The sequence below is a fragment of the Mobula hypostoma genome, chromosome 9 (genome assembly GCF_963921235.1).
Source record: "Mobula hypostoma chromosome 9, sMobHyp1.1, whole genome shotgun sequence".
Lineage (NCBI taxonomy): Eukaryota > Metazoa > Chordata > Chondrichthyes > Myliobatiformes > Myliobatidae > Mobula > Mobula hypostoma.
Genome location: NC_086105.1, coordinates 47,777,410 through 47,800,341, shown reverse-complemented (window position 1 = coordinate 47,800,341; position 22,932 = coordinate 47,777,410). Strand labels below are relative to the sequence as shown.

General features: G+C 39.4%; 1 protein-coding gene across 7 annotated transcripts in view; it reads left to right on the top strand.

The window, feature by feature from the left end:
- Positions 1–22,932, top strand: part of caprin2 (caprin family member 2) — a 54,827-nt gene that overhangs the window by 11,032 nt on the left and 20,863 nt on the right. For 3 of the 7 annotated variants that reach the window (XM_063058241.1, XM_063058239.1, XM_063058245.1), the window contains exons 7-17: positions 2,052–2,098; positions 4,546–4,914; positions 4,991–5,032; positions 6,638–6,769; positions 8,444–8,525; positions 10,551–10,600; positions 11,057–11,164; positions 16,949–17,062; positions 19,013–19,150; positions 20,951–21,137; positions 21,338–21,523. In XM_063058241.1, coding sequence (XP_062914311.1) covers positions 2,052–2,098; positions 4,546–4,914; positions 4,991–5,032; positions 6,638–6,769; positions 8,444–8,525; positions 10,551–10,600; positions 11,057–11,164; positions 16,949–17,062; positions 19,013–19,150; positions 20,951–21,137; positions 21,338–21,523 — 1,455 coding nt within the window. The remainder of the gene's footprint in view (positions 1–2,051; positions 2,099–4,545; positions 4,915–4,990; positions 5,033–6,637; positions 6,770–8,443; positions 8,526–10,550; positions 10,601–11,056; positions 11,165–16,948; positions 17,063–19,012; positions 19,151–20,950; positions 21,138–21,337; positions 21,524–22,932) is intronic. The other 4 variants (XM_063058244.1, XM_063058240.1, XM_063058243.1 and 1 more) reach the window with 4 other exon arrangements.

Here is a 22,932-nt window from a genome sequence, read left to right as displayed (position 1 = left end):
CCTGAGGAGAGAACTTGGTTTGATGTCCTTTACATCCATTCTACAGAAATAATTTTTCAGATTACTAACATAAATTAAGTTGTATACATTGAGATCCATTGGTACCACTGTTAACCACAATGATTTATGGGGTTGGACCATGGCTATTCATTTGAAGCTATTGAAATTTGTTCCTTGTAAGCTGTGAAGTATGACCACCTTAGTTGCCTTGGAGTAATAGGGGCATTCACTGGTGTTTGCATTAAAAGGGCAAAACAGGTAGCGTTGTTGTGTTTTTTTTTGCAGCTGCATTGCTCAGCTGAAATGGTAACAGGATACCTACACTGCCTAGAACACTGGAGAATTTGCTTTAAAGATAATAGGATAGTTGTATCCTGAACGTGTTCAACCTGTACTGTTCTGTAATTTATTAAGTGCAACTTCACCCAGTCTCCATGACACTTGGCTGCCACTATGTTAACAAATTTCGTGACATATGCTGGTGATATTAAACCTGATTCTGACTTTACCCCCCCTTCCCACTGTCTAGCAAGTGCGTCGTATCTGCTTCTACTTGAGAAATGGAAGCTTTAACTTGATGCAGCAGTATCCTGTAATCTAGGAATGGTGCCCACTGTCATTGTTATTCTCTGATCATTACTACTTGGTTTGTATTGTTAGCATTTTTGTGCAAGTGGAATTTTTCACTAGATTTAAGCTTTGTTTTACTTGGCCTGCGTTTGCATTTTGGCAATGCTACAAATTAAGTGTGTGTGTTTGGGGGAGGGGGGTGGTTGTTGATGGAAGATCAGCTGGTGTGGAGAAATAGTAGAGCTTCTGGAGGAACTACCTAGGTAGCAGAATTTTGTTTTAGAGGCACAAGTCTCCCTTTTTTGGGAGGAAAAAATGAAAGGTGACAGTCCTGAAAAATCTTGTTCACATTCCGGTGTATTGATCTCCTATCCTTTCAAAGTACTTCAAATTTGTAAGCAATGACCCCATACTCATAGGCAAAAAATCCCTGCAAGCTGAAATTTATTGCAAAATAAAATGTGACTACTACCTGGTGTGAATTGGTCATCTTGTGTACTAACAAAGTAATTGCAAACCAGATGTGGGTGAAGAGAGGCTAGAGGTATCAGTGTTTCACATTGTTAACTTGTAATTCAGAAACGTTCAGATTTTTCTAGGCCTTTGAGTTCCTTCAATTTGCTGAGCACCCTTGTGCAGAGCAAACGTGGCTTTGATAATTGAGTGTCAGTGTCGAGCTCTGACAATGACAGCTCATAATCATTTTCTCCACTTAAAAAGCCACAGCTGTTTTAAAACTTTTGCAACTGTTTTGACATCTTTCTCCTATAGAATAAATTGTAGTTTGTGCCACAATGAGGTACAAACAATGCAGTGATTAAAATAGACTATATTGGGGTTTTTTTTTGGGAATACAGAAGAAATCTTCAATTAAATGCAAAACCACCTTTGGGATTGCTTAAAGTTCAAAGTAATTTATTATCAAAGTACATGTATATCACCATATACAACCCTGAGATTTATTTTCTTGTGGGCATACTCAATAAATCCATAATAGACTATTAACCATTGTAGAACCAAAGACAGCACCAATTTTGGGTGTTCAACAGTGTACAAAAGACAACAATCTGGGCAGAGACAAAAAGTAATAATAATAATTGAGAACATGAGCTGAAGTGTCCTTGAAAGTTGTGGGAGCATTTCAGTGATGGCGCAAAGGAGAAGTTATCCCTTCTGGTTCAAGAACCTGATGGTTGAGGGGTAGTAACTGTTCTTGAACCTGGTGGTGAGTCCTGAGGATCCTGTACTTTATGATCAAATTGTGCAAGTAAATACAAGGTTAACTGAAAGCCAAAACCAGTGAACCCTCTCCCTACAAACAGGTGCATCATGAATTGACCAAAGATAGCAGTAATGAGCAGTAGAGCAAACTTTGTGCATGGAAAGCTGGTAAAAAATACTTGATTATCCTAATTGAACATGCTAAATAATTAAATTGTGACTCAGTTACTTATTGGTTCTTAAACTTTTTTGCATTGTAGAATCTGACTTGCATTTTTTGTGCTCAAGTGAAATGCAGCCAAGAGAGGTAAGATGACCTTAATAAGCTTTTTGTGTTTATAATCTTGAAGCATAGGACTATAGCTTTTTAAATGCTTATTTTTTCCATGTGACTTGTAGCATCTTGTTAAGTTTTGATTTTCTGAATGTTTTTAGCTGCTTGATTTAGACACATTGGCTTTCTCTATACATGCCTTTTCTAGTAAAGTGAATGCAACAAAAAAATCTGCGGGCACATCCAGTGTTGTAAATGGTCAAGCCATGCAGAATGGGTTGACCTTCATGGGTCAAAGGTTTTTTTTCTCTCTTGAAACGAGAAAGAAGTAACTTAGTGTGTCAGGGTTGAAACAGCTTCAACAGGGTGAAGAGAATCTCTGGGATGTTGGAGGATGACAATGCACTGTCAGTCATGAGTGCAAACAAGGTGAAATTGAGCCAGTATAACATGGAGTTGGCAGCAAAAGTGTTCAACTCTGATACTAACAGTGAGTTACCAGAAGTTTGGGACAAAGTACTATTAGTCATCGGTGCAAACACTGAAATTGAGCCAATGTAACATGGCATTGTAGCAAAAATATTCAGCTCTGATCCTAACAATGGGTTACCAGAAGCTGGAGAATGCTGCATGGTATCTGGGAAGTTGAAATATGCCTAAACTGCTGACTTTGGTTTGAGCATCTTGCAAGAGGTCAAGTAAGCGTGGGGAAAATGAAGTGAGAATAGGATGGACAACTGAAATGGAAAGCTTGGGGCTGCCCCTGCAAAGTGATTGTACTCTGAGAAGTGGTTTCCCAGTCTGGTTTGAGTTTCAATTTGTGGAGGATCATACTGTACACTATAGATGTAGATTAGGGTCAGAAGTACAAGTGAATTGGTGCTTCAGCTAGATGGTGGGATGCAGCGTGGCAGAAGGATAAGTGATGCATTAGTGCTGTGGTTGGTGGGAATAGAGCAGGATCAGGATGACAGAGGCATAGTCCCTTGGGGAATGCTGAGATGGAAAGGAAGGGTATCTCTAATATTATTCGAACTGGTGAAAACTGAACTATATATAACTGAATTGCTGGTGTGGAAAGTAAGGACCAGGGGAACTGTATCCAATACTTCCCACTGGGAGGGTTGAGGAGAAAGGGAAAAGAGGCTCAGAAAGGGAAAAGGTTTTTATCCTCAAGGTCTAGGGAGATCACGGGTCCTGAAAAGACGATTCAGGAGCAATGTAGTAAGTTTAATTGGGGCAAAATCTCCCAGTTTCTCATTTACCATGAGAATGGAATATGACCCCCTTCGAGGCAGAGGAGAGGAAACAGTAGCTATCGAAGTCTGTGCTTCTAATGAAAGTTTGTGGCCAGCCTGTCCTTGGAGACAGTGAGGTTCAGCAAAGTTTGAGTTGATGAGGGCAGGGTGAAAATTAGCTGGGGAAAAATGAATCGGTATTCTGCATCAGTGAAAAGTGAAGTGCTAATGTTTTCATTTCCCAGCATTTGCGTTTTTCCCCATTTACTAATGAAAATTGATCTACCAGGAGTTAAGGGTGTCGATCCAAACAGAACTCAAAGTATATTACATATCCCTTGAAAACAAAACAAGCTTAGCTTGGCCACCTCTGCATTGTTAATTTGCAGAAAGTGAGTGGAATTTATTCAGTGAAAGGAGTTCAGCCAAGTGAATGTATTTAGTGAAAGGTGAAGAGTTTGTGCATGGTGAAGATGAGCTACTTGTGATGAGGGAATTGGAAAGTCAGTGATTGTGAGGTGGAAGGGAGCTTTGGAAGTGAGATGAATGGACTGAGATTTAACTTTGTTTGGGATTTGAAAATGGGTCCAGATATGCAGCCATCATACTTCTCTGTTACCATCTAACTGTCCATGGTAACCTTGCTCCAAACAATCACAGCTGTGACCTTTTTTAGTTCTCTTGCCCATATCTACAACTTAAAATATAACTTTCCTTCCCAGTCATAACAAAAGATCTTTGATCTGGAACTGACTTTCTCCTGAAATAGATGCTGCCTGCCCTGTATATTTCTAACAGTTTTGTCAAAATTATTTTTTTCCTGATGTACACCCACTCTTGTGTGAAGGGCAACAGATACTGTTTTTAATATACCAACCCAATGAAAGGATTGGTCTAGTATAATTTGGACACCTGGTGGGATTGGGAAAAGACCTGTCTATCTACTTGAAATGTCCACGAACTTGAGTAAATCTGACTTTTTGAACACTTAACAACTAGTCTCTATAATTAGACTTTGGTATTGATTTTCTAGATTTCATGTATACTTAAGTGTCACATTTTAACTTTTCTGGAAATCTGCTTCACAGTAGTACTGTTTAATTGACTGTTGGTTTCTTGTGGCTTTGTATTAATCATGTATAAAGCTGGACAATAATTGGACCAGGAGCATGCTATTGTACACTACTGAAGATGATTAAGTACATGACCTATTTGTGCTGCTAACACTAATTTCCTCTTTAGTTTTTGAACAGGCAATACATGAACAAAACGGACTACTCTGTGAAACAGCAGCCTGAAAAGCAAAGAAACTGGGAAGGAGAGTTTGCCAGGAAGCAAGAGGCAGTCCCCAGCAAATGGGATGCTGATTATGTAAGCCAAAAACATGAAAACGCTGCTCCTAAAACATGGGATGAAGAGTTCATTGAAAGAAAACAGGACAAGGAACATCTTAAAAAGTGGGATGTGGAATATGTCAATAGGAAGCAGGAGGAACAGCCAAAAAAATGGGACACCCAGTACTCTGATATTCAAGATACTAAAAGGTGGGATCCAGGTTCAGTCCCAAAGGAGACCACTGAGCTAAAGAGAATTATGCCTGAGGCCAAAGAGGTAAGAATGCGAATTGCTTTTGTGGCCTCAACATGACTGCAAATCCAGCTGACACTTTTCCCCTTACTCCATTTAGAAACGTGATCGTGGTTCAAAACCAAAACGCGAAGCAAAACAAGTGGGTAAAATATTTCTGGCTTCTGAGCACAAATGGTACATGGTGGCACAATAACTTGGGTGATCCTATCTAGTGTAGGAGTTTTCTTTATTTCCCTCCTGGGATCAGAATGCTGGCAAAATCAACATGTATTGCCCATCCCTTAATGATCTTGAGAAAGTCATGAGTTATTTTGATGTGCTACAGTACTGAAGGTGAATGAACTCATCCCAGTTGCAGAATGATGTCTGGAAATTTAGGCTAAACAATCATGAATGGATGAGAAATTTGAGTTGTGTTCTACATGGAAAAGTTTATTTTCTTATCTTTAAAGAACCTGCACCTTGCTGGTGGTAGAGGTTGTAGGTTTGGGAGGTCCCCTTGAAATTACCTAGGCAGGTAATGGGTGCATCTAATTGTAGGGGGCACATAATGCAGTCACTGTTTTGGGGTCGGTTGGGGGGGGTGGGTACTAAAAGTTTGGTGGTGGATAGATTACCTGTCAAGTGGATTGCCTTGTCCCGCCACTTCCTGTTGCACTCATTTGCACAAACAGCGTGCTCCTAATTTGTGGCTTACAGATTGCGGAGATGCAGCTGGCCATCGTTGACACTAAAACATTGCCTCTGACTGCAATTGTATTTGTCTAGCTGTACCAGTTGGAGTTAATACACTATAACAAAGGAAGAATACAGAATTCTGGAAGGAATAAATGCAGTTCTAAACTTGTGACTAAAATAGTTATAAGGCTACATAAGTAGAATAATCTTTGCATCTTGAACCAATTAGATTGTTTTAAATGCTACTTGATCTTTGAAAGCTACATTGCATTATCAGTGAGTGGGATGAGGAAGAAATGTCAATATGCTATTGTAATTACATTACATACTATTTTAAATTGTCATAATATCGGGGGATTGGGGCTGAAATATGGTACAAGTGAGAACTTCAGTGACAGGCCTCTCTTTGAGCAGGAATGGCTGATCTTGAGATTGGTACATTCAGTTGGAGTTGACCATTCAATAGTTGCCAAATCAAAACTGGAAGATCTGTGGGTCAGTTGTGGAGAGGCAAAGCTGAGGACATGGGAAATAAGGTTCTGGATCACCATTCACGAATCATGCTAAACCTATAGACTAGTGGCTTTGATCCATAGTTTATAGTTGTGGTTAAGTGATCAAAACCTGTAAATCCAGGGTGGACTATTCAAAATGGTAAACCTGTTAAAACTGGTTGTTCACCAAGCAGAATAGACCTTTGAGTGTTTCATCCGCCCTTCTGTGACATGTGACAATGTCACAATACAGGAAAGTGGGATTGAGGTGAAAGATGACCATGAGCTTATTGAATGGTGAGACGGGGGTCAAATATTCTTTGTCATTGATCTAACAATTTGGACTCCAGTTAATTTGACACAACAGCAACTTGACATTGTAGTGCACAATATTGCCTGAAAAGAAATTGTATGCTTTCTATTTAACTTGTAACTTAACATGAATGTACACCAACTGTTCAGAATTATCTGTCTTAATAATTAGAGTACATTCTAATTGTTCTCACGAAGCAGTAAAAATCCTGTTAACCTTAGGCAGAACTGATCCTGAGTGACGGTTTAACTCCCCTTAGGTGTCAAAAGTGGTGCAGCAAGCGGCTGTCGAGTTCTGCTCAACATCTTCTCTACCAAATGACCCAGAACTCAGGAGGAAGGAGCTTCAAGACCTAATGTCCCAAATACAAGGCACATGTCACTTCATTCAGGTATGTCAGTCACTTGTGGGTTCCTATCTGGTCACTTCAGCTTGAACTTTGTGTTGAGAGTATTGACTTTGGAAGGCCAAATAAAACTTGCCCATGGAATTGGAAGAACTGCAGTAGCATTGCTGCAGACTGAGGGGTCCTTCCTCCCCTCCTTCTCTCCCCCCCCCACCCCCCCACCAATGTTGTACTTTGGTTTTGTTGCTGGGACTTGAGCCCTGCAATCGGTGGCTCTTTATGTAAGTGTATCTTAAAGACTAACCTGCTGTAAAATTTGGGGGCAGGGTGGGGTGGCAAAAGAACTGGTGCTTGTGACCTAATTTGCCTCCCTCTATCCTGTAGTGCCCTCTGCTGTATCATGGATTCCTCTGGCATTTGAGTTGGCATATGGGCTCTTACCAGTGATCCAGGCAGTGGACCTGAGTCAGTGCTTGTGGACCTCCTGAATTGGTGGTTATCTCTTGGCCTCTGGTCCTTCAAGTCTAGAGTGTAGGCAAGGCACTCTGTTTTGAAATTGACTACAAAAATTATTTGCTGCTTGGCAGTTGGATTGCCTTTATTTCCAAAGACTGCAACCACATCACAGTAGGATAATCTTGCATGATCAGTACACTTGGATCCTAACTTTGGAGGGGCTGTTCTTGTGCACCTGATCTCCTTTTTAGGTAGTAGAGGTACCAGGTTTTGGAAAAAAAATTAATCATATAAAAGCATTGGTGCTGCAGTACAATTTGTAGATGGTGTATATTGTATAGACAAGAAGGAAATGTATCTGGATATTCCTGTAGATTGAGCTTGAGGCTGCTGTTATCAATGCCAAGGTATTTCGATGTTGTGAATACTTGGGGGGGAGGGGGAGAAGAGATGGGAATGTGAACAAACCTAACAAAGGTATGGGGGCACGGCATCAACATTTGTCAGGGAAGTAAAAAAGGTTTACTTGAAAGAATGCAAGGAAATAAGCTTTAGGTAAGAATTATGTCTGGGGTATAGGGACAGATTGTGGAAGTGGCCGATAGAAAATGCCATGGTGCCTGGAATTTTTAAACATGGAGCATGCATGGAAATGGGAGTTGGCCCAGTAGCAATTGGATTTTGTGCCCTTCAACACTCCTGGCTGATCATTCTACATTATTAACATGAACCATCTAGAATGCACTCAATAGAAGGAAAGTGGGTTTGGTGGTGGTAAATGCTTTTATATACTGACAAAGTTGGACTAATTGGAGCCCACTAGTCAGTTGGCCAAATAGTGCCTCTTTAATCCTCTTTCCACCATTAAGAGCATGTGGCAATACCTTGTATGTTCAGTTTACATTTCCACTTTCATATGGTCTATCTGGATTCTTTCTGTAGTAAAATATGCTGTGTATTTTAATCCTGAACACATCCATTGCTCTATGTGCTCACTCTGTTTTACTATGAACTATTTCTCCAATGATTCACTAGCAGAAATGTGAATAAGTTATCTTTGTGTGTAATCATTTAAATGAATTGCTTTAGTTGCCAGTTGCTCCCTTTTTTTGTGACTGTAGTTGAAGTTGAGTGATCATAATATGTCAGCCTGTTTGTACTTTCAGATGTTGTCAAGTGTATATTTACTTGAATAGCTAGAAACAATTTGGTCAGTAGGAAAGATCTGTAACTATTCAACTAAAAATTGGTTTTTAAACTCAGGATTCAATGCTAGATTCTGATGCCACCTCACAAAGTGCTATTGGATCACAGAAGCCTGCTGTATTATCACTCAAAACAGCAGGTAGGAGGCTTATTTACTTCTTGCCAAGGCTAATACAGCACAGTGATAATGCTTACTAAGCTCATTGGAAGATAAAAGCAGGTGTCCATTCTAATCTAAAACAGATTAAAAGTTGAGCTAATTAGTTGCATACTGTGGCTTCGGTGAAGAAGCTTGTTAGCAGTTGCTGTAAATAGATTTCTGGCAAATCTAATGTGGGGAATGGAGTAGCAGCACCAAAGTAGTCTGAGTAAAAGTAATAATTGTATTGCATGACCAAATAGAGGCATGTTTTATGCCATTTTATCCCTGTTAATGTAGGTTCTCCTGAAAGTACGGAGGGTAAAGTAAATGGTTACTGCAGTTAAATTCTGCATGCCAGAACATAGTTCAGAAATTGAAATGAAGTTATTTGTCTTGAACATCAGCTACTGTAAGGTTAAATAACTTTCCAGAAGGAAGCACTTTTGTGTTGTACACCAAGCCCTAGGGTTGTTTCCAGAATACTTGGTTGCCAGAATGCCATTTTATAGCTCTCCAACTGAAAGTAGATTTAAGCTGGCCCTTTAGTCCTATATGTGCCAATCATGATGCTAAATTAAATCTCTTCTGCCTGTGCACAATTTATAACCTTCCATTCATGCATGTTCCTGTGTTTCTAACAGCCTCTAAAACATTGTTTCTGCTTCCACTATCTCTCTCTTTCCCCCCCCCACCCCATGATGGTGTGTTGTAGGCACCTACCTCTCTTTGGGATGGCGGTGTCAAACAACTTGATTGTCTTATCTCCTTGGAACTTCTCCCTAAATGCATGTATTCTAGTACCTGGCACTTGCACTGAAAAATGATTGACTGACTATGCCTCATAATTTCTAATACTTTGAAGTGTTTATTTTTAATATCAAAACCCAACCTTGAGTAGAGAATCAATAATGGCCCACAGAATCCATATTTATCTCCTGTTGTTTTTGCTACAAATAGCTGCATTCCACTGAATGCTGTTTCTTTTTCTGATTCATAACCTAATTAGTGATTGCCTTTTTCCTACCTTGGCAAGATGCTTCAGTATCTTCACTGTGCCTTAATGTACATTTTATCTGATTGCTGATTTGACACCTCCTTGGGATGCATTTTAAAGTGGCTTTTTTTCCTGGCCTCAAAGATGGCACATTTCTATTTGGTCCACTGATGGCTGATACCATTGTGCACAAAGCCCTGTAATTTGCAGCCATCTGTGTTTTAACTCTATTTTTAGAACTATTGTAGCTTGGCTTTTACAAGGTCTTTTTTAAAATGAGTTGATGTAATGACTTTTTATGCTCTTGTTGAGCATGTTGGAACTTGGAACTACATTTTGAGTTGATGCCAAGGCTCTCCAGTTTGCACTTTATATAAAAACTAATTTTGAATTGCATTATTTGACAGCATAACACTAACCAAGAACATAAATTTTAAATAGCTTCTGATTATTTTTAAAATGTATCTTTTTTATGTTAATTATTGTAAGCTTTACATAGAATATAAAGTAGGATTGCAAAATTAATGTGTGAGGTAGATGGACTGATCTGTCTCAGTGTGATGTATTTTGAGGATCTTGGTAATTGTGCAAATGAGGTTGAATTTTTCTAAACCTAATGGTATTGGATAAGATTGTGAATCTTGTGTAGCAAATTTAAAAGCAAACAATCAAAATTCTGAAATATCTTAGTTCAAGAAGGAAGCAGGGGAATATGCTGCTTTTAAATTTATTCCAATATCTATTATGCCACATTATTGTGGAGGTGGAGGGTACTTTGTGCCTTGCATGACTTCTGCCCTAAATGCTTCCCAGCTAGTGTTTGAAGTATACTTTTACAGGAAATGTTGGCTACTTTGCTTATGATAGTGGTAGTAAAGATGATGGTTCACACTTTTTGGTCTTAAGATAAGATTGCCAGAATGCAATCTTGAGTTTCTATTACCTTGTGTTTTTTTTTCATGAGTAACAATGCTTATTGGACAGTTTATATGGTCTGTTCTGTTGGTTTAACTTTTTTCTTGATTTAGCTCTAAAAGAACAGAAACAAAAGACTGAAATTGTTCCATCATCACCCAAGGTAAGAACTATGACATTTAAATACTAAAAGGCTACTGGTTACAATGGCAGTTGGTCTAACTTGGAAATGTCCAAATTGACATACCTGGAATAGTCAATGGCTGACTGTACATCAAACTATAATCTGTGCCTATAGCACATGGTATACAGAATTTACTTAATTTTAAAACTGGCAAATTGTTCCAGGAGTAATCATGGTGCAGTATATACCACATTAGTAAATGCCTTGGGATACCCAAGTTGAGATCTTGCCTTGTGAAAGGAGTTGGGCTTTGATTAATTCTGCATTTTCTTAAGTTTCCCACTATCGTTGTAACCCTATGGTTTTGCAAGGGAAAGTTTGAGAGTACATGTTTTATTTCACATCCATCTGTGTTTCTCTCTACCCCCTCTTCCCCACCCCCCCCATACAAAAACTTAAAGCTCACATGAAATAAATTGTCACTTCTTTTCTCAGCCTGCAGCAGAATTAAGTGTCATTGCCAGTACTGGGGTTAGTTCGGGTTCTGATGACCAATCTTCATTGTCTGATTCTACAACTGATCTTTCAGGACAAGTTACACAGGTGAGCTGATTTAACAATGAAATGTATTCAATACTTGAGTTTACAGGTGTCGCTTAAGTGCACTTAGTAAAGGAGAGGTGGGGAAATAAATCCTAGTTTAAAAAAGATTAAATTGAAATATTTTTAAAGATGGGAATTCTTGGAAAGGTAGTCCTTCTAGATTAGGGGTTCTTAACTTGGGGTCCATGGCATAGAAATGGTTGGGATCGCCTGTTCTCAAAGATTGCTTACTTTACCCTCATGACCACTTCAGAACCCAGTATTGAACTGTAGATGCCACCCATTTGGTGGGACAGGTGTTTGATGGCTATGTAATTTGGGAGGAGGTATTGTGTGCTTGTTATGCATGAACTTGTTTTCTCTCCCAGTGTCATCTCAAATGTCGCTTCTGTATTTTGAGCAGTCACAGTTTCAAACTTTAAAAATAAAGACTGAGAACATTGTTGGTTTGTCTTCAGCTCTGTCATGGCAGGAGATTTCCATAACAGAGCTTAGTGTGTGGAAAATCTGGTGTCTGGCCATTGAGATGACTGATGGTCTCTATACTGGGGGTGTCGTGTTGAAAGAGGGCTGTTGGTTTACTCTGCCATTCAGTTCTGGAATTTTGTGGACACTAATTCTGGTAGTAGCTACTCTTTGTCTGGGTACAGGTAGTCTATGTCTCAATATAAAGGCGAGGATCAGTGTATGAGATCTGTAGCATACTATGGATCTTCAGTCTTTTCCTCAGTGGAGTCATGCTTTTTAATACACCTTTGAGTTTACTTTTGAGAAGTAATAAACCCTTTCTTAGATTACCTTGACCTTTTTTATTTTTCGAGGATGTGTTTTCAGTTGAAGCAGATTGGTAGAGAACTGTTTTGCACAGGTGTTAAGTGCAAGGGCCATTCTCTGGTGAATGAATTCAAAATGACTTGGGTTAAACTTGGTGTGCAAATAAAATTCAAGGAAATTTGAGTGTGAGATGTGACATTTGTGACAGATTGAGGAAATGTATTGGCAATGATATTAATCAGGCTTTGATTAGATGTGTTGGTTTAAAATCCTGAGTATATACCCTGAGGCAGAAATAAAGTAGAGATAAGTTTCTGCAGGAGTGGTAGAATTGATGGCAGCACTTCAAAACTGCTAATTACAATGCCAGTTAGTTACATACATGCCTAATAGCAGATTTTTTTTTTCATTCTTCTTTGCCACGGAGAAGACTACAAGATCAGCAAATAGCCCATTGGATTAAGTACAGCTTAATTTATTCAGAAAATGGGGCTGTGATGGAGCGTAGCATTAGTTTGTTCTGCACTAGATGGGTTAATTGCACGAACCAGGTATTGGGCAGAAGGTTTTGAATGCTGAAGAAACAGATTTGATGACTGTCAAAACTGGGTGGAAAGTGAGAACAAATTTGCTTTGTCACTGTTTGGGAGTTTGTGTGTCGTGAGATCAGAATGGGATGAATTCAGTCAAGCTCCATCTTCCACTGAAAGTCTCTGAAGGAAGAAAGAATGCTTCTTGGGAAAAGTGGTGGTAATCTTACGCTAAAGCATTCTCTTTAGCTCACTCTGGTCTTAAGTCCGAGATGCTACACAGAGCGTCATAGGAAGTCATTCCTGCCTGTGGCCATCAAACCTTACAACTCCTCTTTTGGAGGGTCAGACACCCTGAGCCAATAGGCTGGTCCTGGACTTATTTCCTGTCATAATTTACATATTACTATTTAATTATTTATGGTGCAACTGTAACAAAAACCAATTTCCCCTGGGATCAATAAAGTATGACTATGACTAAGTGTCTACCAGCTGTGGTCTACCTCCCTTGTCTAAATTAATTTATTTAAAAAAAATTTATTTATTTTTTTTTTTTTTTGCTTCCATCATTTTACTTGTGCTCTTAAATAATAACCAGGGTAAAGTTATGATTGCCTGTTTGTGCCTTGTTTTGGAACTGGAAACACAGCAGATAAAATGAGCGTTTGTGGAATGAATCAAAGACCCTTCATCAGAACCTATGATTCCAACATTTGCTGTACCAACATTAGCAGCTTATTTAATTTCTGCTGGATTTTCCATTGTTGAAAACAACTGGCAAATCTATAATCAATGCTGTTACCCCAGTCAGTCAAGTTTCACCAGCTTCTACACTGAAGTCTATTAACAACTTCTGCCTATAATTTTGCTTTGGTCAACAATGCATCACGAAATGTCAAGACAAATGAACAAGAACTTGTAATAACTGGAACTATGTCTATTTGCCTCTTCCATTCTTCATCTAGTTCTATACAGTTGGTCCCTGATCTGTTTTCCTTGTACTTAATACCATTCAGCACCTTCACTTAGTTGTCCTTACTCATCAAACAGCTTACTGCATCCAGCTGCCATGCTGCTTCATGATGCCTGCTTTCATAACCCACTGCTCTTGTTCAAGAACAGCAGTACCATTCTCACCATCTACCATTCCTATTTATCTTCCAACAACTCTGCCCTTTCAAACTATGCATTCTCACTTACTGTTTTGCTCAGTGTGGTCTGCCTTTGAAATTTCAAGGAATTATCACTAATTTTGCTCTGATGCTTCACATTGACTCGTCATTGTCTTGCTCAAATTGAGTTGGCTGCGACAGGTGCTCTTCTCGCGCAAGTGATTCTTTAAAAAATCTGTCAGTTTTGGATTATGACAGTGCAGTGTCCAGATACCAGATGAAGTTTTTTTTTCCTATCATTTTAATTTGTGCTTCACTGTGGATCAATGTCGTTATCACTTTTTTATTTAAAACTTGCTGGAAAAGTTAGTGTTGCTGCTTCTTAGCCAATAGCTGAATTCTGCTGGCCTCTATTGACAACTGAAATGTGCTTCATTCCTGGACTTGAACTGATTGCAGTATTTGGGGAGTCTGTGGATTTGCAATGGTAGGGCTCAACCATGCTGGGGGTCCCCAGTAGTTTGCTGAGCAGTTGCTCTCCCTATTCTGCTATTGGTAACCCCAGAAATCCAAGCTTACACATTAAGGCAAAGGTCAGTTAAGGTGATTGGTTTTTGCACTTAAACTTGTGTTCTTTGCTGTTTTAACTAATTCACTACTGCAGTGTTGAAACTATTACTCCATAAGGAGCTTTTGCCGGGCCTCTCTCCAATAAGAGGAACTTATAATGCTAAGTGCATTGTATCATTATTGGGTGAGGAGGAAATTCAAAAGGGGAATTTTCCAAAATAGTTGGTGTGATAGAGAGCACTCAGTAAACACACTTGCACATGTTTATTCATTCTCAAACATTGCCTTGTCATTCTGCATTGTTGCAGTGAGTGTATGCATTTCAATGTCCTCCCTGGTTTAGTCTCATAATTAACCCACTGGCTTCCCGCAGCATTGCTACATGCATTCAGAGTCGGACACCATACTTCAGTATAATTTCATTCTTTATCTGTACTTTGTGTGACTGTGTTGAACATTTCTGCTTTCCACGCTGTCATGTCCTGGCAGTCGCGTGGCATCTGATGTGCTCGGGTTGGTTTTATGGTGTCTTTCCCGCCATACACGGCAGAATATTCCAATTCTTTAGTAATGGAGACATGTAAGTGTATATGTTTGTATACTGTATCTAAAGTGGATACTTATTTTGTAATATGGTTGTAACTACTCCATGGGATACATATTCATGTGTAGTCTTGTTAACTTCTTGGGTAATTAAAGATGGTACTGTATGTACTAGTGCCAAATAAAAGGAGCTCATTGCCCTCCGTATGGGCTGCCAGGAGCTTGTACTTAATAAAAATAAGTATGGAGCTATTATTGTGTTCTTGTAGATATTGGCATTTTTCTCCTCACTCTTTGCACTGACTTTTGTAAGTTTGATTTTTGATACACCTACTCTGCTCTTAAACGCATCTCCCCCATTTCACGTACATCTGCTCTCACTCCATCCTCCCACCACCCCACTAGGAATAGGGTTCCCCTGGTCCTCACCTACCACCCCACCAGCCTCCGGGTCCAACATATTATTCTCCGTAACTTCCGCCACCTCCAACGGGATCCCACCACTAAGCACATCTTTCCCTCCCCCCCCCCTGCATTCTGCAGGGATCGCTCCCTACACAACTCCCTTGTCCATTCGTCCCCCCCATCCCTCCCCACTGATCTCCCTCCTGGCACTTATCCGTGTAAGTGGAACAAGTGCTACACATGCCCTTACACTTCCTCCCTTACCACCATTCAGGGCCCCAAACAGTCCTTCCAGGTGAGGCATCACTTCACCTGTGAGTCGACTGGGGTGATATACTGCGTCCGGTGCTCCCGATGTGGCCTTTTATATATTGGTGAGACCCGACGCAGACTGGGAGACCGCTTTGCTGAACATCTACGCTCTGTCTGCCAGAGAAAGCAGGATCTCCCAGTGGCCACACATTTTAATTCCACATCCCATTCCCATTCTGACATGTCTATCCACGGCCTCCTCTACTGTAAAGATGAAGCCACACTCAGGTTGGAGGAACAACACCTTATATTCCGTCTGGGTAGCCTCCAACCTGATGGCGTGAACATCGACTTCTCTAACTTCCGCTAAGGCCCCACCTCCCCCTCGTACCCCATCTGTTACTCATTTTTATGCACACATTCTTTCTCTCACTCTCCTTTTTCTCCCTCTGTCCCTCTGAATATACCTCTTGCCCATCCTCTGGGTCACCCCCCCCCTTGTCTTTCTTCCCAGACCTCCTGTCCCATGATCCTCTCGTATCCCCTTTTGCCTATCACCTGTCCAGCTCTTGGCTCTATCCCTCCCCCTCCTGTCTTCTCCTATCATTTTGCATCTCCCCCTCCCCCTCCAGCTTTCAAATTCCTTACTCACTCTTCCTTCAGTTAGTCCTGACGAAGGGTCTCGGCCTGAAACGTCGACTGCACCTCTTCCTATAGATGCTGCTTGGCCTGCTGCGTTCACCAGCAACTTTGATGAGTGTTGCTTGAATTTCCAGCATCTGCAGAATTCCTGTTGTTTGCAATTGAGTAACTTCAGCCACTTTTTCTTTGGTCATAACCCACATTTTTAACAGTTGGTTTCTGCTGGGAATAGAATACTTTCCACTGAAGTCCATTTTCTTGTATCAACAAAAGACCCTATTGATTTTGTTTTCATCTGTAAGAGAAAAGCTCTTTAGAATGGCTTTAAAATAGTGACCCTGGTGAAAGGAGTAAGATGGAAGAAAACTAATTAGTTCAACTTCATTTCTATGACAATTTTAACATCTATTACAATATTACAATTATAATCTATTACAAAAGACACCATCCAGCGTGGTAATACTTTGGCATTCAATCCCTGATCTAAACTCATTTGGAAAGCACTAAATTGATGTAATGTTACAGTGGCTCAATTCCAGTGTGCATGTGATCATACCTGCAACTTCATGCATCCAGTGAACTATTTTATTGGTTATAGTTATCAGTTAAGAAGTTAAAATCCAATATGAAAAGATTTTGTTAAAAATTGTTCAAGGGGTTAATAAAGATGATTCTGGAGGTTGGCTTATCCAAAATGTTGGGTTTCAGCACAACCAAATTGCCACAACTTGCTTTTCTTTCCTTCATCTCCCCACTCTCCCATTCCATATTGAAAGCTGTGGCTGCTGTTCCACAAACAGGATGAGAAAAGTTACTTTGAGTTGTAGTATAGTTGCTACCTCATCTTTGTTAAACAGAATAAGCTTCAGAAGACGGGTGTGAAATTGAAGTAGCTGAACAAATTCACTCCAGCTGTTATTTGAAATAGTCAATGGCTCTGAACTTTTTTCTACCAGGTTTCTAATGCACCGAGTTCGAAAAGTGAAGCATTCATTGCTACATCCCAGGTATACCAAACCAGTACACCCATTACTGAATCTTTAACACAATCATCACTGAAATCAAATCAGGTGAGGCTTCTGCTTTTACCATTTGAAATACAAGTTACTGAATTGTGTGGAAACTGAATATCTGGACAACTATATTTATTAAACAGTGCAACAACTTTAATTAAACATAATAGGGATTTTAATCACATGATCAATATTAGGATGGAAAACCAACATGTATATAGAACAATACAAGCCATGATGCCGTGCCAACCTTTTAAATTAAAGATCAGTATAAGCCTCCCCTTCAACATAACCCTCCATTTTTTTTTCCTTGAATTCATTTGCCTATCTAAGTCTCTTATACCTCCCTAATGTCTTTGCCTTCATGCTCCCAGCACTTTGTTTTATAATAATAAAAGAAAATTACCTCTGACAAACCCCTATACTTCTCTCTGGTCACCTTCAGAATTGTGCCCCACTTGTATTAGTCATTTATGCCCTTGGGGATGGGGGGAAGGCACTGACTGTCCACTTGATCAATGCCTCTTATCTTGCACCTCCTATTAAGTCACCTTTCTTGCTCCTTTGCTCCATAGTTGGGGCAGGGGGTGAGGGGGAGCCCTAGCTTGCTCAACCTATCCTCAATTGAGATGGTTTCTAATCCAGGCTGCATTCTGGTAAATCTCCTCAGCATTCCAGTAAAGCTTTCATAAGCTTGGAGGCAACCAGAACTGAGCACAATACTCAGTGATCTAACTAGTTTTAGAGCCGTAATGTTACCTTGCAACTCTTCAACTCAATACCCTGACAGATGAAGTCCGACACACCATATACTTTAACCTACCCAATCAACTTGCACAGCAACTTTAGTTCAGGTATGGACATTAACCCCAGGATCTCTCTGTGCCTCCACACTGCTAAGAGTCCCGCCATTAACCCTGTGTCTCAAGTTCAACCTTCTAAAATGTATCACTTCAGTTTTTTTTAAAAAAACCTTAGTGAGATTAGTTCTCTTTAATGTTGTGCACAGAATGCATCCAATTTTTTTCCAAAAATCCCAATTGCCATGAGCTTTTAAAGCCATAAGACTAAGATGATCAAAATTTTCAGCAAGTTCACTTTTCATAATGGGTGTAACAATTAAAATTTGGTATTGGGCTATGTAAATTTCTGTAAACTTGGCAGTTTTGTAATTTCAACTCTAGCTTTTTGAGTGATTTTCAAATTGGTCACAACCTTAGGAAAATAACATCACTGCTGTCAGTAAATATTATTTAGAAATATCTAACTGCAGCAGAGTAGTACAGTGTTACAACATCAGACTTGCTTGGAAAGATATTTAAGAGTATGATAAATTGCAAAGCAAAATAGTTAAATATCCAAGAATGAAACCAGCATAAGTGGAAGCAGAGAATCATTGCCTTCAACTTTGCAGGACAAATAGGGGGAATATGATTTGACTGAAACATTAAAATGTGTTAAAATAACAAATGGATGTTATTACACAGGAGATTACTATTCTTGACTCGCATACTGGGAAGAATACAGCCAGTCAGGCAGCAACTGTGGAAAGCGAAACCAGTCAATGTTTCAGTTGGTAACTTCAAGTTCCCTAGTTCTTACCAAGGATTGCTGAACCAAAACACTAACTGATTTCTTTCAGCAGATGCTGCTTTACTAGAGTTCTAGCATTTGCTGTTAATTCAAATCCCAGCATGTGCAATTCTATTTTTCATGCTTAGATTTGAGGGAGGATTTTGGCTGCAGGTCTAAATCCAAACAATGATTACTTTCTTGCATTGATTTTGCACCTAACCAACATTACTGCTACCACTTTCTTATTTCTGATTGTTGCAATCTACTTTTAAAACCACCAAGGCATTAAATTAGCAAATTGTATGTTTGTGGTCAATATGGACTAATTCTCTGCATGTTGACCAGTTATCTTTGGCAAATATTCAATTGTCTGTTTGAAAACCAGTAACCACTGGCTATTTTGATTCAGTTTTCCTCTTCTATCAACTGTAGCAGGTGACTTCTTTGACCAGTGACCAGACCACTTCAAGCACAGCAATAACTCCAGCATCCCAAGGACAAGTACAGCAGACTCCAGTAAGCAGTTCTCCAGTTAGCGTGAAGACCACACCCTTTCAGTCTATGCACACTGTGAGTGACTGAGACTGGTTTAACTTTGCTGACATCTTGTTGTCTTGGCATTCCTTTGCCAAGGCAATTTGTTGTATATGGGATGCTTGGGATAAAATGGTGTCTTGCATCTATTCCGTATTTGGAGATGATACCTCCGAGTTCCTAAAAAGCATGGCATTTGGGTTGATCAAATGAAGCTAAATGTTAAGTTGCCATTGGGCACTTCTACTAGCTTGTTACAATAATGATAGTTGTACCATTGTATGTCTGTTTAAAAGTAAAGATGTTCATTTTGCATGTTCTTTTCTACTTAAAAGTAAATCAAGCATAGTTTTAGATCAAGTTCATGAGGAGTCCAACCAAACTTGTTTGCTTTTGCAGTTCTACAAATCACCAAAGCTTGTTAATTGCTTGGTAAGATCATTGTTAGCAAATGATATATAGCAAAATGAAATAATTGGGTTCCCAAAGTGGAAAAGGGCATGCATTTGAGTCAGTATTCTAAACCAAATTTTGCAAGCTGACTTGAGTATGAAACATTGAATGTTCCTGTTATTTTGAAAGGCTGGTATTGACTGAATCAGGTGGCACTTCTGCAGCTTCAGCAGTAGAGGGAGCTTTCTTTGTTGTTAATGAGTTTGTCTTTGGACAGGATTTTCCATATTTAAGTTAGATTGCTGTCCAACTGAGCAACTTACATTCTTTGTCTGTTGATTTGGTATTTGGCAATAAGAAATTCATTTTGGTTATTTTGAGTTGTAGTATAACTTTAGTCCTGTCTTAAATAGCAACAAGATGAAGTTTATTATTTCATATCAAGTTTGTAGCATAAAGCATGCAATCAAAGTGTGATACAAGCTTTAAGAGTAAATTTCAAACAACTTGAGTTGTTCCTGTAACTGAAAGTAACTGTATCCTCCTGAATCCAGTACATTTAACTTGTATTTTTAAACCACTTGATTCATATTGTAAATTTTGATCCAGTTTTATCTGATTGTAATTTTGTATTGGTGCTTGATGATCACCCCCATTTTGAGTCTTGCCCAGAATTTGTAATGTTTTGGCACTTCACTGACCATGGCGATTTAAAAATTTTTTTTATTTTTTTATTTTTTTTGCTGCTTTGCTTATTAAACTAAACTGCAAATTTGAAATGAAATGGCCCACTTATAACAAACCTCTAGCTTTTCTTAAACTGAGCTTTCAAGGGTAAAGACCAACGGGAAAGGTTGTGGGATAGACAGATGTGGGACTTGGCAGACTTGGATCAGAATGGTTTTGATGTTACCAGAGTTTTAAGTTTTCAAATCTCCTAGCTATGGAACCTTTGCAGAAGCAGTATCGCCCACATTTAAAGTCATACTTTGCTAGATTTTCAAATGTTAGGGCTTCTGTCTAGCAGCAGAGAAAATCTGATTACCTGAATAAATCGGGGTACACATGAGGACTTGGCCACTTACACAATCAAACTAGATCTAAATATTTGGGGATAAAAGAAGCAGCAGGTGCTTGAATCAAGAGCGAAAACCAATCTACTGGAGGAGCTCACCAGCATGAGCAACATCTGTTACTGTATCAGCCTGATGCAGGACTCGAACCATAAATTTCAGTGGCTTTGCTCTGCAGATGCTGTCTAGCCTGTAAGGTTCCCCCACAAAATTGTCTGGATCTAAATATGCTGTGCCCCTTTGAATTGTAGAGTGGAGGAGGTAGAGGATTTGACAGGGCTTTGAAGATCCTGCTAACGGTGTCCAGAGTAGTATGTTGAATTGAAGGTTAACATACTGTATTGAGTGAATTTACTTCATTCTTTTTCAGGTGTTCAAAGTTAATGCCCCTCTGCCTCCACGAGGTGATCAGCAGGAAGTGAAATCTGAAGGTCCGTATTCTCCTGTCTACAACCAAAGTTTGATTACCGCTAGTACTCAGACACCACCCCAGCCTATCTCGCTACCTTCTACATATATAGTGGAGCAAAATGCACTGACTCAAGATTCTTTGCCAGGTATTGAAATTGTACTATTACTATTTGAAGTGTACATGAACACCTTGGCTTCTACTAATCTTGAATCTACTTTTTGTGCGTCAATGGCTTGAAAGGAAAATATTTCCAAGTTTGAAGTGGTAGATTGTACAGTCTTAGATGTTTTGTCCTGGTAGTCATGACAAACTAGAATTGGAATTTGCGTTTATTTTGTTTCATAGATGAAACTACAACTGTAACCAATGGGACCCCAGTATTTTTAACTCACAATCAGCAAAGTACTTTGCCAAGACCAAACCAAGCCTATTTTGGGAGCAGAGGTGCTGTGCGGGGGACTTCACGAGGTAGCAGAGGAGTTGCTAATGCTTACCGCAGCTCTAGCAATGGATACAAAGGTGTACAAATAGGTAAGTTTAAATATTCCTGATAGAAAAATGGGTATTCTTGGGAAATGAAACTTGAGCTAGCTGTGGGTTGTTCAATAATATTTTCTTCTGAGCTGGAACTAGGTCAAGTCCTAACAAAGATGAGGCTGCCAGTGCTAGGATGCTACACCTGGTACCATCTTTCAGCTGAAGTTTGACTGAGGTGGTTTGCTCTTGGCTGGAGGTAACAAAGTTGGCAGTTCTGGCACTTCCTCTATCATTTGTTGTAGAAAATCCCTGTTTTGGAAATTGTCTTGAGCTGTAGTAATTGTTTCAGGATACAAGTATTGTCTGTTCTAATCAACTTAAGTAGCCTGTTTCAATGCTTTTGTTGACTTGGTGCTGAGATGGTCTGCAAAGACTATTTGGTGCAGTCTTCATTGAGTTGAAAACCATTTTTGGAGTTGGCAATGATTACTCAGTCCTGCTGAATCCTAATGGGTTTTCATCACTTGAATGCGTCCTGTGGTCAGCTAGTGTGACAACTACTCCAAGTTTAGATATTAGTAGCTGGTTGGGAAATCCTCACACAAGTATCACCTGACTGTTTTACTACCTGGATAAATTGAAGATACCCGGAAAGGTTTGATACGGTTTTGCTTCTAGTTCTGTCCATATATTTTATGATGTCAAACCAAAAGCTATACTAGAATTCCAATAAAACTTCCAAATGGGATGTGTAGCACATTAACTTCTATGCATATGCAAGTTCCTTGTTATGGAGGTAAAAGTTTGATGTCTGAAATCAGTGGAGGAATAAACTGGGTTGAATGCCTTTTAAGCTCAGATCAACAGTCTTCAAGATCAGAGTTTCCATTTAAAGTACTAAAACAAAAAAAATGAGTACTTGACCCCTTAGCTTTGGGGAAAATCAGCACAATTACTTATCTACTTGAACTAAAGAGTTTGCTGTTTTCCTTGCCTATTGAAGTTGGTAGGATTCTTTGGGAGCATTTGCAAGATGTAAATGTCTGTTTGCGCCGTGGATTTCCAACAATGCCCCATGAAATTTTGCCATAATTGGATGTGCTGTTGAAGGAATGCATCCAACATGCTCTAGTCTTCATAGTCCTCTGTGTTCTTCAACTTTGAAAGGCCAACTGCAACTACACTTGTTGCAAAGACTTGAGCATGTTGCATACTGTCTCTTGACACCAGCTATGAGAACTCAGCACTTGACTAAAATGAATATCATCCTAGTAATGAATCGCTACATGAGCTTTGCTAGTTTCATGAGCAATGAACTGCAATAAAACTCTAAAAGCCAGGCTTTGTCATTGGAATACACAATCTGCACAAATTTTGAATATTGTAACAGCCAATGCATAATCATGATGGGGAAAAAATGTGACAACTTTCAGGCATTTAGATATTTTTCTTCCCAGATGGAC